The sequence below is a fragment of the Bombus affinis genome, chromosome 3, assembly GCF_024516045.1.
Source record: "Bombus affinis isolate iyBomAffi1 chromosome 3, iyBomAffi1.2, whole genome shotgun sequence".
NCBI lineage: Eukaryota > Metazoa > Arthropoda > Insecta > Hymenoptera > Apidae > Bombus > Bombus affinis.
In genome coordinates, this window is record NC_066346.1 from 7,329,102 (window position 1) to 7,344,686 (window position 15,585).

Consider the following 15,585-nt stretch of genomic DNA (forward strand, 5'->3'; position numbering starts at 1 on the left):
GTATAATTTTGAAATACTAAGTTTTTTTAGATATATAGTTTTGATAAAAATTGGCATTGTAACATAAATTTGTCACTGTGTGTTTCAAACAAATCACAATCAAATACGAAATTCTTATAGATGTTTTAAAACTCTATGGGGTTAAATAAGTGATGTGAACAAACGTAGATTGCAAAGAAGTAAACGTTGTGAATATATAATTTATATTTATTGCACTTATATGATTAAGCCTGGCATACCTGCTCCTTTATATCTAATTCAAGTTCAATTATTTATAATGTCAGACTAATTATGTTTTTCTATTTTTTTTTTAAGTTTAAGAAAAATATGAAAGAACCGTTAATTAATGTATGTGATTTTTTATTTCAATTTTGTATTAAAACAAAATCTACTTGTACCAAAAAAATATTTCTAAGTACATTCAAAGCGTTTTTGTTTATTGAAATGAAAACAAAACTGCGATATATAATATTGCCTTGTTTGTATTTTCATCTCAGCTAATATACTGAACGCGTTAAAATATTAATTTCCAGCCAATGGTTCATTGCGTATCAAGTAGCGAACCGGATTCAGGCGACGTACCAGTGGCTTCGGAAGATTGGAGAATTCAAGGTATCACCACGAAAGAAATCACGCTTAGTCAGCCAGGTCTCCATGGAAAGACATATGTGGAGTCGACGGTGACTACTGGGATCCAGGTTGGTACCCATGTAGAGCAGGTCAACCGTCATCTAACTCTAACAGACATGCACCAGCCAGCCGATACGACACACCCTGAAAACACATACGCTGACTCACAGGAGCATATGGACACTTCATCACCAAATCATTCCATATATTCAGACACAATGGACCAGAATCCTGTCGAAGATCACCTAAGCGTCACTAAAGAAATGACGGACGTCTCTTATACAGAGGTTGACGTCAATACGTTGCCAGTTGTAGGTCATGGTCACTATCAGCCGATCCTCTATCATAGTCAGCATTATGTTCCCAATACGAACGTTTATCGACAGCAAGCTTTAGTGCCAGATCATGCGCATTACACTATGTTACCTCAAACGAAATTCGATCCTAAATCTTGCGTGGAAACCGATCAAATTGAGTCACAAGTTTCACAACATCTTCCGGAGCAAGATGGCATAGATCAAAATTCGGAAGAAAAGCCTTTGGAGAATCAGAACATCGGTATTCCTTATTGTTCACAAGGCGAGAATTATCAGAAATTTATAAATATCGGTATCGCTGCGTCAGCAGGGCTTTATCCACATTTGTATAACTATAGGTCTGATCCTAATAGCATTGCTGTCGTGAACTATTCGCCTAGTAAGCAGGCCTATATGAATCCATACATTTACAATCAATTCGTATATGCGCAAGAAGCTGACGACGGTGAGGAGACTGACTCATCGTCGGAGGACTGAGCATCTTTCTTTCGTACGGGTCGATTAATTAATTTTGTACATTTTCAATTACACAACCAGTGGCATTCCCTACTTGCAAGGGCATAATATACGTTTCAAACGAGTACTATTAAGTTTGTAATTAGTTTGTATTTAACGTTATTAATTTTTACGCGTAGATAATTCGTGGGCCGGACGATGTTCAGCTCGCTTTTTTTTAGCATTATTATTTAAAGTATACATTGCAATAATGTAACTTGTATAATTAATCGTGTGTTAAAGAATTGCTAAGAAAAAAAAAAGATACATGATTCTTTATAATGGCAAACAGAGAAAAAATAAATTTTTGCTAAACAGTATTATTTTTGCTAAAAATTATCTGACATACATTATTCCTAAACGTTCAAAACAAAAGAGAAAATACCTTGCAATGAGCATGCGTAATCAGAGTTTGGATTTTGTCATCTTGGTATCATTTCTCGTTTGCATGCCTCGAAGAATGAAATTTGAACGTGCCATATCAATTCGGCCATTGATAGCGTAGAAAACGTAAGTTTTCTATAATAGTTGCTCTTCGAACGCTCATCGCGTTAATATTTTATTATACATTTTTCTACATTAATTAGTTGAGTTAAAAATTGTTCTCTGTTCAAGTAGTTTGGTTTGTTTATTTATTTTCTTTGTTTTATACAACTTCATTCTGTTCACTTATGTTTTTCACGCTCGGTCGAAAGAATGATGAGAATCTTGCTGGAGAAATAGAAGGGTTTATCAAAACGAAACGAGCGATTTGGCAGACGTTAGATTGAAATGATATTAGCATGTGACTTGGTAGGCTTGTGCCTGAGTTGATCCAGTTGTATTTGACAGATCTATACGTCAGAGACGTTGAAGCAAGCCGAAGGTGTGGTGAGCACAGTGAGGTGCGAGGGCAGGGAACATGCCCTCGGCCGCGGAATCAAGCGAAAGCTGGACTCCATCCATTCCATGCATTCTACCCTGCATGAAGACCAAGATGGTCAGTATTGTATGGTATTTTTAGATATTAATCGTATATTAGTTATATAAGTAGCTCGGATATTAGCATCGAGCCACATTTTGATAATCAACTTTGATAATTGTTGACGTGAAAACTGTTACTATTGTAAAACACATTAATTCTATCGAAAAAGCTCCGAACGATCCTTCAAATAAATTATACTATAATTAGTAAACTTGGTTGTTAAAGATTGATTTTTTTACATCCTGTATATTTTGTATAGATTCGAAGAACGATTGTATAGAATTGTCTTATTATGAAAGTTATCTTATCAAAGTGGTATCTGACAGTAGTCTTACATTGATAAGGAATGTAATTTTATGCATGGTAAAATTTTAGAAATATTATAAAATAATTTATACGTAACGAGAAAATTTCACGTTGTTTGTCGATGATTGTTATAGAATGATTGTTAGTATTAAGAATCTTTCTAACTCTAACATTTTCATTAGTCCTCGATTGGTACTGTTGGTTCATAGGTGACAATTTGGAGTACGAAATTCCAGATTTAGTAAATATAAGTATAATAATTAATAAAATAAATTCTAAAATAAAAATGAAGTACTCTAAAACTGAGCAATTTATTCTAAAATATTGTGAATTACCTGTGATCCAATGGTACTAATTAAGGGTCAATATTTTAGTTAGACATACATCTGCTACACTCTAACGTTCCTTCATGCTACCTCGTATTTTGTACAAAGCATGTTCCGTTATGTACATAATTACGTTAGTTTACGATTGTTTGTGTGCTTGCTCAGTATTTGTTTTCGTTCGCTGCATGCATAGTGGCATGATCAATTATTGCTTCTTGCATTGTATACGCTTTGGTAACGCCTTTTAAGCAATGTCCAAGATTTACTCATCTCCAAAGTTAATATGAATAATCAAAAGAGAAAAGTATTTCCACGCCTGATTTTATTTTCGAGATTTATCGTCCATTTAATCAGTTTCTATAAGATGTTAGTAAATTTTATTTTTAGAAAAGGAGTATATATTTTCTTTTCGATAAGAGATATTACTTTTCGTTTTTAAACATTTTCTTACATGTTACCTTACAAAGATCATAATGTTCTTTATTTACAAAATAAAGAATTCGAAGAAAATGTAAAATATTCCTTTTCAAACGATTACTTTTTCTTGGCAAAATTTTTCTTCGATGTATCATTGGACCGTATTATTGTTCAACCAGAAAGACAAAAGAAAATAAAAATTCGTTGCAATATTTCACAAGAATTCGAAGCAGGTAAGTGGTGTCAATACTAAACATTTTTGTTCGTTAAAAGATCCCAGGAGAGGAGACTCGATGCTTTGCTATAAGGATGTAACGGCGGTGACGTTGAATTAATAAATTGTAAATAATTTTCATAAGGATTTATTCCATACACATTCCTACTTTTTTTTCGTACTAATTGGCTGTCAGGTTTGTTAATATTCATTGTCCACGTAATTGTCACATACCACTGAAGGGGCCAAGGGGCTTCAGTCATACGTTCATTTTCGGCGCGGGTGTGGCTCACCGGTCTTATTTGTTGCGGTCATTTTCTTGTACATAATCATCCTCACGTGTCTCGTGTCGCATGTGCATAATATTTTGGGGAGGGAATTGTTGTTTTCGCCCTGGCCGCGCCTGTGAACTTGGGACGTGCGTGCGCAAAAATTTGTCACGTAAATCCGCGGCTTTATCACGTTCGTAATTCGCCGTTCCAAACGAGAGTTTGGAATTTACGATTCAACCGATTCACCGTTTGAACCTGCGGAAATAACGAAAAATTATTGTCCAATGAATTTTATGGATCTGTTATTTTACGATCGAGTCACTACGGTAGAGTTATATGTATTCACGATTCAAGTTTCGGACGAAAACGTACGGAAGAGTATGATATCGAGTAACGCGGAATGTCTACAAAAAGAAAGCGTACAGGTTGCATTCCTCAGAGCAGGACTTATTCTTTAATTGTCGAGTCGGAAATAGAAGAGATCGATGGATGAAGTCATTGCATGTGCTCGAACCATCTGATACCTTATTTTGCCACTGATCTCGCCTACCACCGTTTTGTATGAAGCTACTAATCATTTTTTAACGAGCACACGCGCGAGCAAGGAGCACATTTCAAAATAAACAACCCTACAAATACAGACGTAGTGGTATCAGTTAGGATGTTTCAAAATAATTCATCCCATTCGTAAGGCACGCACAAAGAGCATACTCATTTCGCTGTTATGCGTCATGCACTTATTGATCAAAATTAACACACAATCTTAACTAGACGAAAGCTCGCGGGATCGTGTTGCGAAATTAAATCGATACTTAAGTGGCAGATATTTATGCGTTTATGAGAAGAGTTGTAAAAAATGTACCGAATGCATGTTGTAAGAAGAAACATATAAAATATGCAACTTAATGTACATAATGGTTATATTTAGTAGGTAAAATAAATTTCTGTTTTGGTTTTATTTTTTATATACGAATTAGCATAAACATTCGCAGTTTGTTATTATTATTAATTACCACATTTTAAGAAGCAGAATATTTGTGAAACGCGTAACACGATAATTTTATACCAGTTACGCTAATTCGCATTTAATCGGTCATTCAAATTAATATTTAATATTCAACTCGCTATAATTTGGAATATTACATATTATTCATACATTTACAATTTTTAATTTTTATTTTATTTATTTCTCGCTGCATTTCTTATACGCAAAAGCTATATCGCTTTTATCAAGTTATATATTTTAGAACCGTTATACATAAAATTATATATGAAAAGAGCTATTCATAGCAATTATCCATAACAAAAAGCTATAATCTTCTACAATTCATTTTCTCACAGGTGAATGAAATTCCACCTGTAGAGAGTTGAAGTCGTAATATTTTAAATAAATTCCAGAACAGAATTCAAAATGTATTTATCGGTACCATACCAATAATATTATTTATCGTTACTACTCCAATGATCGCTACGTTACGAGAGTATAAACTCTTCGAAGCTCAATAAAAAATCTCACGATCCCCCGATGCTCGTTCTGCTTTCCCGGATACAAATCTGGTTTCACCATCTGTTCACCGCGCTAGATCGAGATACATATCACCGTCTGGTGGCTAAGAGAGGTAGCGTGAAATAGAGCGAGAGTGAAAAGAGAAATGCGTGCAGCGAGAAAAAGAGAACAATAGAGAAACCGAAAGAAAAACACCGTGAATTGTTTCAAAACCCTTTAGTAACGGAGGCAAAGTCGGAGGAGAAGAGCCAGAGGAAACTGGAAGTGGGTGAGCTAGTATGGGGCGCCGCAAGAGGAAGTCCGGCCTGGCCGGGCAAGGTCGAGTCTTTGGGCCCACCGGGCACCATGACTGTCTGGGTCCGTTGGTACGGGGGCGGGGGCGGTCGGAGCCAGGTCGAGGTCAAGGCTCTCAAGTCCCTCTCCGAAGGCCTCGAGGCGCACCACCGTGCGCGAAAAAAGTTTAGGAAGTGAGTCGCACCACCTCGTTCGGGGATCAACTTATCAGAAACGGGTTATCGAGCCCTCTTAGGGACGATGGGTACCGCGGGGATGAACGATCACCATTTACGAAACGATTAACGGTATACGACGCGTTTCCCAAGGTTTCATTTGATTTACAAGTTTTGCTGGTTTATCGTGTGTCTTTTTCTACGAGTTGTGAACAATGTATATTTGTTGTCGCATGATCTCTCTTAGATATCCTTCAATGTTATATTATTATCCTAGATTTGATTTTGATATTTTTGTTTTTAGGAAAGTTTCATATTATGTTTCTGGATTTTATATTTAATGAGACGTATGGACGTATCGATGATCAATTTTCAAATAGATCTGTGTCTTATTTTTTGTCAATAATGTTCTTCGTTTGTACACAGGATGTGGTTAAATTGTTTACCGTCCATTTTTCTAATTTGCATATTTGATTTGAGACAATACGAATAGATTTGGTAAAATCGTTACATACATATGCACTTATTAATATCCAGTATAGGAACAATTTACGACACAAATTTTCAACTTGGGACAGAAATACATAGAAAAACGGTATAAAATATATACCTTGTAAAAGATCATTTTCTTTCTATTCTTCTATTTATTTCATTTCTATCCGTTGCGCTGGAGGAATTGAAGTTTTAATAAAAATCCACAGATTTAAAAAATTTAACAATCTGGATGAAGCGACTCTGATTGAAGGATTAACAAAAATAATAAATAACTTTTTGTACAGTTCGGATTTTCCTATCACTGGAATATTATGAGAAGCATTATTTTTAAAACCACAATATATTTGTCGCACAATTGAATCTTTTACAACCGAAGATAAATAACGCGATTCTGTTTCGTATTTTGTTATCGTTTATCCTATCATACCCGAGACAGATAAAAAGTATATCAAATTAAGATTGATAAGTGTTTTACATAGTTGATCTATACGTGTATCTAATTACTAACAATATATAATATTTCTTATATTATTTTATACGTATTATTACATTTATAACATAAATAATAATCTATAAATGGATCAACCTTGTTAAGCATTTATTAACAAACCAACAGCCAATGTTATCGAATCTCTGTTTAATATAAGAAAACCTGTGCGTAGCTGCGATTGTTAATTTCACGACACTCGTTTAACAGTAGAAGGCTTTTAAGGTAGCCCTTTTAGAAGATCCCTATTGGAAAACGCTTTTACTCTGTCTCTTTGATCGCAGTTGCGCGTTTTTAAACGTATTTTAGTCTACACTCTGCAAACACATATGCAATTTTATTTATATCGCTTAGTATTGCTGTTTAAATATAACTTCTGTATTCTTTGTTTAGTAGTAAATTCTTCGTAGTCTCGTATATCATTTACAAAAAAAGGTTTATTGTCACGGTTACACAGCAGATAACGAATATCGGTAAAATTTTATGAAATTCTTTTCGATGTGGATGCAGTCTGTGATGCGTGTAAAATATCGGATAAAAAAAAATGGACGTGACAGATTTACGGTTGAGAATCTTTTAATAATAACGCCATTCGCCGTTCCAAATCCGCTTATGGAGGATTCGACAGCCGGATATTTAAATTTGTTTGATTGAATCGAAACTCTTATCGACAGTTGGAAAAAGCAATTATATGTTCGATAAAAAATTTTTTTTTGTTTCGCTTTGCCGATTAATTGGACTGCAGGAACAATAACTGAAATAAAAAGCGTAAATTCTAGTAAACTTTAAAACATCCAAATTTTAATCATCGTATTTCCAAACAGCAATTAATTTTCAATGGATCGATTATCTTTCTTTTTTGCTTACGAAAGAAAAGGAAAAGATGTTCAGAAACTTAAAGCGAAACTAAGACTGTTTGAAGACACGAATGACTAACGTATTAAGGGCCAACGTTGCATTAACACGACATTTAATTTATAATATCTTTTAAGTCAATTTAATCAGTTACTTCTTTCCGTGAAATTGTGATTAGCAAGAGAATTTCAAAGATGTGGTTAATGTTTTGTCGCTTTTTCTTCTTGCATTTAAATTCTATATTCGTAAGAATACTTAAAGAAATTGAAACATTCGTAACATTATTGAAGTTTCATATAATGTCAGTCAATTTTTAAACAAACGATTAAAGTTTATTATCCAGTGACTCTATGATAAAATGATAAATATTGCTTTTAGTTATTAGTTTTTCCTCAATTTATACATTTTCTTATCATTCGTATATTGTTGTTAAGGTATTCGGATACTTATGTATGTAACCTGTAGTGTAAATTACTTCATTTACATCTTTCGATATTGTTGCATTTGCATAACTTGAATGTATCGTTCAAATGTTTGGTTCTTAATAAGTTAATGTTCGAGAAGTACCAAAATTTTCCTATAAAAATGTCACGCAGTAGACGGAGAATTTTCAACAACTCGTAAGGAGTCTTTAGATCCGTTTCCTTGATCAATTCATGACTGTTTCGATTCATTTAACCAATCCCCGACCAGCAAAGTAGTGTCGTAGCTGCGTAGCGCATTTTAGACGTATCGCGGCTTTGCTGTTGCTCACCAAAACCGTATCCGGACGCACTAAACGTTCCTTTTGACTAACCCCACGATTTTCTCGTTTGCCCCGTTTCTTTTTCTAGAAGTCGTAAATTGAACATGCAACTGGAGAACGCTATACAGGAAGCAATGGCGGAATTGGACAAAGTCACGGAGTCAAGTAAGGATCAGAAGATCACCGGCAGGTCCTGTAAAGTGACCGGAAGCAGGGGAGCGGAAAACGGCGGTGCTTCGAAGCAAGAGGGGAAAAGATCTTCGAAGAAGTCTATCGGATCTTTGAATCCTGTTACAACAGAGCAGAAAGAGTGTAGGTGATCCGTGTCGATTGATTCTCAAACGACTCAACTTAGATTACGATGATGCGACGGTGAGATCAGTTCTGTACGAAGAAAAATCGAAGAGGCTGTCGAAGCGTTTGTTATTAAGAGATTTCGGCACTCGACTTGTTCTACGTTGTTTTCTAAATTTCCGGCAGACGATTTACTGTTTTCGCTGACAATGTATGGAAGTTTCGTGTTGTATTCGATAGGACTAATATCGAAGACGTTCTTAATCGAGTACGTCGACAGGTCAAAATTTTATGAAGATGCGCTACTTTATAACTCTTATCGAACACGGTTGATTTTATCGAATACAATTCTCGGAGCTTCAGATTTTCCTAAAGCTTTACGAGAACTATATTTCAAATTTTTCATTCGATATATTCAATATTGTCTTCTGTATTGCGATCATATCTTTGTGTAAAATTGAACAATATTGAACTAATTGTATTATAGAACTGTGTAAAATCACGAATGCGGTTATTTTACATTATCTGGGATCTTCTAAGTAAGTGTGATACGGATTCAAACTCTTGTAATGGTTGATATGTAATATAACGGATAGAGGAAATCGCAATGCAGAAGTAAAGATTGTTGAATGAGAAGATCGTAGAATAAGCGAAATTAATTGTTGTACATACATTTTTCTTCTATTGGAGTAAATAAGAATTGTTCAATTCTAGAAATTACAGAATGGTAAATAAGTATAATTCTTTAAAAAAAAAAAAAAAAAAAAAAAAAAAGAAAAGAAAAAAAAAATGGAGAAACCAATATCGTGGTCCAGTTTGTTGAAAGCAACAAAATGTCGAATCCATAATATTCGAAAATTCTTACGGTTGCCCTGATAGAATCAAAAGTAGATAAAAGTAGATACGAATAATTTGTTTGACGTTTTTCTTGTGGCACACAAGCACGTTTATTTTTCTTGTATATAAATATCGATGATACCAGGAATGAAAGTTTTAAAGATGCTGATGAATTTTGTCGTTCAATACATATGTTAATAGAGGAACAGGAAGCAGAAAAGTCAATCGAATGTGATCGAAGCGACTGAACGTAGAAATAATGAAAAATATTATGTAATCGAATTACAAAAGATTTTTATCGATCGAAAGTCGGTCGAGATATATCTCGACGTGATATAGGATAGTTTGTCGTTATTTCTCCGCAATAATTTGCTGCTAGCGAGCGTAATTCTAGCAAACACCATTTTCCTATTAAGCATTGCTGTTCCAAAGTTGAATTCTTTACGAACTGTCGATCACTCGCTAATTCAAGAAGCAAATTGTTGCCGAACATCGTGTAAATCGTAACAGTAGAATCTGTTAGATCTTTAATTTGTTAAGAATATTTTAAAAAATTTACAGGACATATTACCGAAACGAAATTGTTGAATTATCTATGCGCATCAAAGCACGTACACGTAAATATTTTTCTTTAACGCCAGAATTAGCAGGAAAATGGGCGAAAATTGTAAAAATGTAATAATCACGCAATTAGAAAGTCATTAGTGGAAAAAAATATATTATGTATCTATGGCCGATCTGACATCGCGTGGAGCTGGCCTACAATATGTGTCTTCGTGTTACTTATATAGTTACATACAGATAGTACGATCATTGAGTGATACAGGAAAGTTTTATTTGAGAAACGAGGAAGTGGTGCGCGTTTACCTAGCTGGTGCATCAATTGTAAAAATACTGTGTAGACTATAGCCTTTCTTTCTTTTTTTCTATTTTTTTCTTTTTTTTTTTTTTTTTTTTTTTTTAGTTGACACGTTTCTGTCGAACGTAGATTTAGTAAAGACGAATGTATTTTATTCACTGACTCGAGCTGTAACGAGATAGATATACTCTGCGAGTTCGCGTAAATGAACATAAGCGATTCTTGCAACTTTCGAACTAGAGACGTTGTTTCGAATGTTACATTAACATTCACAGACATATAGGATGTGTGATAAGGGGCATAAGAGGTATGTGTATCTCCAAGACTTACATAAAATACGTGTAATGTAACGAGTTAGAATGTACGATCAGGTGTTCGATTTTAGAATGACGAACACACTTTCACGCGTCACCTCGTTTTTCTTTTCCTGTTTTTAAAACCACGTGCGAGTGTGTTTACGCTTGCATTGAAGATATAGAAACAAGTATGTGTAGTTTTTAAATGATATTTTTGCGAAAGAGTCAACATCACAGTACCTATAGAAAAAAATCACCGTTTCCAATCAATCATTTTTTAAATGGCTATACGTAAGTATACAAGGAGTAATTGTTTTACCGGGACGTCATCGTGTTGCGCTGTAATATCGAATAGTCTCGACACGTTGAAACTCTTTTTAAACTTAGCCGGCCACAGACAGCCGGTGTTTTTTGATCCGCGTAATAATTTTCTAACGATATATTCTTTAGATGGTAAAGTAACGTATCGATGCCATGGTTCGATATTCTATGAACGAAAAGCTAAATGAATCAAGTGTACATAAGAAACAAACGATCGAATTAATTAAAAACTCGAGGTCTCTGCGAAGTGTGATCATTTGATTTTAATCAGACACACGCTGAATTTCCACTTTTAACGAAACGGGTCTTTCGAGTAACCTTAAGTAAATTTTTTGTTAAAAAAAAAAAAAAAACAAGAAATTAAAAAGAAAAAAAAGAACACAATGAAAGAGGAGTAGAACGCCGAAAAAATTAAAAAGTCATTGCAAGAACACTTTTCCATTTTCATGTTCTTTCTAAGTGCGTGTTTAACACGTATTTTGTTTTAACGTTTCCTTTTGTCTTCTTTTTTTAATCTGAATCGTACGATAGCGTGTAATTCATCTTTATTTTTATATGGTCGCGAAAATCCAAAACTATACCGCGTTATTCAGCGCACAATTTAACTCCGAGACGCGAGAAATGTTCCTTTGAAAGCATGTACGCATAAATATGTACAAAACCATACAGAGCGAATCTTTAAAAGTTAGTAGGATATACGAGTATTAAATGGATATTTTATTTGATCGAGTGTCTGGTCGAGGAGCCATTGTCCATGAAAAAAGATTTCGAGCCAGGAAAACCTTACGACATTAATACGTTGCTTATCAATCTGAGACTAGTAAAACAATTTTTCAATTTCTCAATATGTCAATAAAGCGACAAGTGATGTTTTCATCAGTGAAATCTTTACGTCGATCCATTTTCATTTCTACTATGCAAATTGTGGGAAACTCGATTAAATTGCTAAGAATTATACTTTCAGGAATTCAGTTTCGAGCAACTTGATAAGCAATGTGTTAAAAGAAAGACATTCAATAGATCTAAACACACGACAGACAGACAATAAAGAAAATGCAAGTATCAAAAGAGAAAGAGGGTTGCGCGAATTTTTTTGATGACTCGTCACTTCGACTTTCGAAGAAGAACATTCTCAGTCGAATGAATTCCATAAACTGTCGATTATTCGTTGCTAATACTATGAACTTGTAGACAGAAATAGTTGGTATCTCTGGTGGAAAATTAAATAATTTGCAAAATTTCTATACCTCTTGCAAATTCTTGTAACTGTCATTTTTGTAACTGGTCTTAATGTTTTACTATGAAGGAAATTTAAAAACCTTTCAAATATAATATTATTATGTAAAATATCCAAAATTTTTGAGGACCAATAATCATTTTCTAAATTGTTTAATTATAAATGTCACTTTTACAGTAAAAGGGAGAATGGTAATAAATTCATTAGATTTTTCACTGTTTGATCAAATCGCTTCAATTAATTCTGTAATACTATAAAAAAAAAACAACGATATATAAACATATTTATCTAAGTTACATATTGGAGAAAATAGCAGTTATAAGTAACCGTGTAACAATGTAAATTATAATTTGTACCGAAATTCGAGGAATGTTCTAAGTTTTGAAACGTAACGTTAAAGTAAAATAAATTAACAAATTTAATTTCTCGAATAACAAACTTAAATGATAAAAATATTTTCTCTGATATGTGATATCAAACAATAACTTTTATAACACGAATTAAAACATTTGATACATGATATAAAGTTTTGTATGACTACGGTTAGAGAAGATGAGCATAATAAATTTTCAAAGTTTGATCAAGCAGTTTATGGAGAGAAAGAGAGAGAGAGAGAGAGAGAAAGAGGGTGCAAGAGAGAGAGAGAGAGAGAGAGAGCGAGAGAGAAAGAGAGAAGTTAGTTTTATCTTATGCAAATAGTTGACAAAAAGTTGAGTTAGTCGAATGGGACTAACTAAGATTCTAAACGCAAGGACCACTAATGTTTATGCTGCTCGAAACTACGAGTGGAACAGTGTACGAATTTTTAAGGAACAGTTTTCTTCTATTATCTATTCTAGCAACGAATAATCGTTGTGACTCGAACGACAGAGAACATCGCGTTTTTCGCTTACGAAGTCTCGTCGTTCACATTTACTTCATCGATCCTAATTGGTTGTTCACGCGCCTCTAATTAACGACGGTACATCAAATAAAATCAAAAGCTCGCGGCAAGACTTCATGTCGTCGGGCCTTTCCTCGCAAGCACGTTCGTATTCAAAAGTCTCGTTTTCATCGACGACTAACAACGAGACGATTAGCAAAACGCAGCAACAAAGAGACACTTAGAGCCTCAGGAAGACCAAAATGATGCATTATCTCAGATTTGTAGATTTTTCGGTTCTTTTTTTTTTATCAGTGGCGAAAGACATATCACCGGCCGCGGATGACGATTTTCGATGACGATTGATATAGCTTTCTCTGAAATAGGGAAACAAACGGAAAGCGAGGTAAAATGGGATAATAATGAGAAACACGGGTGTCGAAAAGACTTCACGGGGATCGTGCGATAGGAAACGCGCAAACGGCTGGCATCGCTCTTACACAACATGGGACCGTTTAAACATAAGACACTTATAATTTTATTGTTCGATTCCTTCGCCCAGTCGGTAGCCGTGAGGCGGAATGTAATTTTGTCTTGCGGCTCCTTGCTAATTTCGTAACATCGATCCAGAGGTCGAGTCAACACAAGGGGGAGGTTTTTTGTCCTTTCTTCGCAGCGTATTCACGCGCTAAGCGGGAGATTAATAAATTTATTAAAAAAACGAAAACGAAAAAAAAAAGGTAAAAAAAAAAACAGTAAAGACTTACCTCAATAACGTAATGTACGCAAGAATCAAACATCTTTATGATCGAGAGTACGTATACACCGTAGAGCCGACGTCCTTTGTATATTTTCCGTATTGTACATAGTTATACATACGCCTTATCGGTAATTATCGCTGTACGATAACCGTCGAACTGCGCACTATTTAATATGTATTTATGCGAATCATTGGATAAAAGTAGCTGCGCCGATTTGGTCAGCAACGTGCTCGCAGAAAAAGCGACGTGGGTAGAAAGGAAGATACTTTTTAAGAAGAACCATGCTTCAATCAGTGCGATTATTTTTATTTATAAATGAATTCCGTTTTTGATCTCTTAAATCGAAGAATAAAACGAATCGTGATTCAATATTTTTAGACAATCAATTTTGTACATATACGTATGTTTATATGTTACTTCATGACGTTTTATTAGTGTATCAATATCGTTAAAAAACGATTGAAGTGTGTAGCTCATAGCACTGTTTTTATATGTGCAATTTTTCATATTTGGTTTTTTTAGTTATTAGACGATACTCTTACTATTCATTATCCGGCCTGTCGGGTTTTCTAGTTGAGATTTGTTTTCGTAGAAAAGTCAATTTTATTAAATAAATGTAATAAACACTTACGTATATCTATCTTTGTGTTTTTATCAAATTTTTTATATACTATTATTTTCCGCGATTTTCTCTTATTTTCTTTCTTTTTTTGTTTTCCAGTAAAATGAAATTTTTCAATGAAATCTTTCAATGAAATCGTGATAAAAGTCATGGTTAAGGAATGTTTGAAAATTCCGAACATCGTCAACCTACGTTGCTTTTTCTCGATACGAATCGATAAACATAGAGGATTGCGAGTACGATAATGTAAAAAAGAGGCCTACGTTAATCGACACTTTATATATCGTCTCTTTTCTTTTTGCATTTCCTTTTCTTCTTGCGACGGTTGGACGGGTACGATCAAACAGTGACTAAAGATAGTTAACGCGTTTAGCCAAGCGGTACGACTAGTAATTGCGGGAAACAAATTTTTTGGAGAACTATATACCGATAGTTATCAAAGTGTGACTGAGGAGCACGAGTTTTTTTGGCAAATATTTATTACTATTATTATTTATCAAAAAATAAATAAAAAATGAGGAGAATGTAGTTATATTTAATGGAGCGTTTCGTTCGCTTGTTATGTTTTGAGAGAGATCTAAAAAAAAGAGGAGAATGGGGTGCGGGGCGACTTCTGTTTATTGTCGCGTAATGTATTGTAAGAGTGAGAGAGAAAGAGCAACAAATTTGGGAAGAATGACAGGAAACGAGTGAGAGAGAAAAAATGTGAGGAATAGAATGAGAACAAAGGGAAAACTAACAAAACAAAAAAAAAAAAAGAAAAAAGAGAGAAAAGAGAAAACGATCGAAAATGCAAATTTTGGGGAACGAAGATAGATTTAAGAAGCAACAAAATAAAAATGAAAAAACGAAAAACTGATTAAACTCCTTAGGAACAAACGATCCAACTGTAATCACGATTGCCGTGTAAAACAAATTTAGGAGACGGATGCACTTCTTGGTGTACAATATGACTATTGACGCAGATAATAGCTATACATATTACGATATCATTTCGTCAGTGGTATTACAATAAGA

At 34.3% G+C, this 15,585-nt stretch overlaps 1 protein-coding gene across 2 annotated transcripts in view; it reads left to right on the top strand.

Annotated features, from left to right (window-relative positions):
• Window positions 1-15,349, top strand: part of LOC126914140 (protein split ends-like) — a 380,706-nt gene extending 365,357 nt beyond the window's left edge. Inside the window, exons 6-9 of one of the 2 annotated variants that reach the window (XM_050717650.1) lie at window positions 534-698; window positions 2,274-2,421; window positions 5,669-5,915; window positions 8,568-15,349. In XM_050717650.1, the coding sequence (XP_050573607.1) occupies window positions 534-698; window positions 2,274-2,421; window positions 5,669-5,915; window positions 8,568-8,799 (792 nt within the window). In that variant the 3' untranslated portion in view covers window positions 8,800-15,349. The remainder of the gene's footprint in view (window positions 1-533; window positions 699-2,273; window positions 2,422-5,668; window positions 5,916-8,567) is intronic. The other variant, XM_050717651.1, reaches the window with a different exon arrangement.
• Window positions 15,350-15,585: the final 236 nt, after the last annotated feature.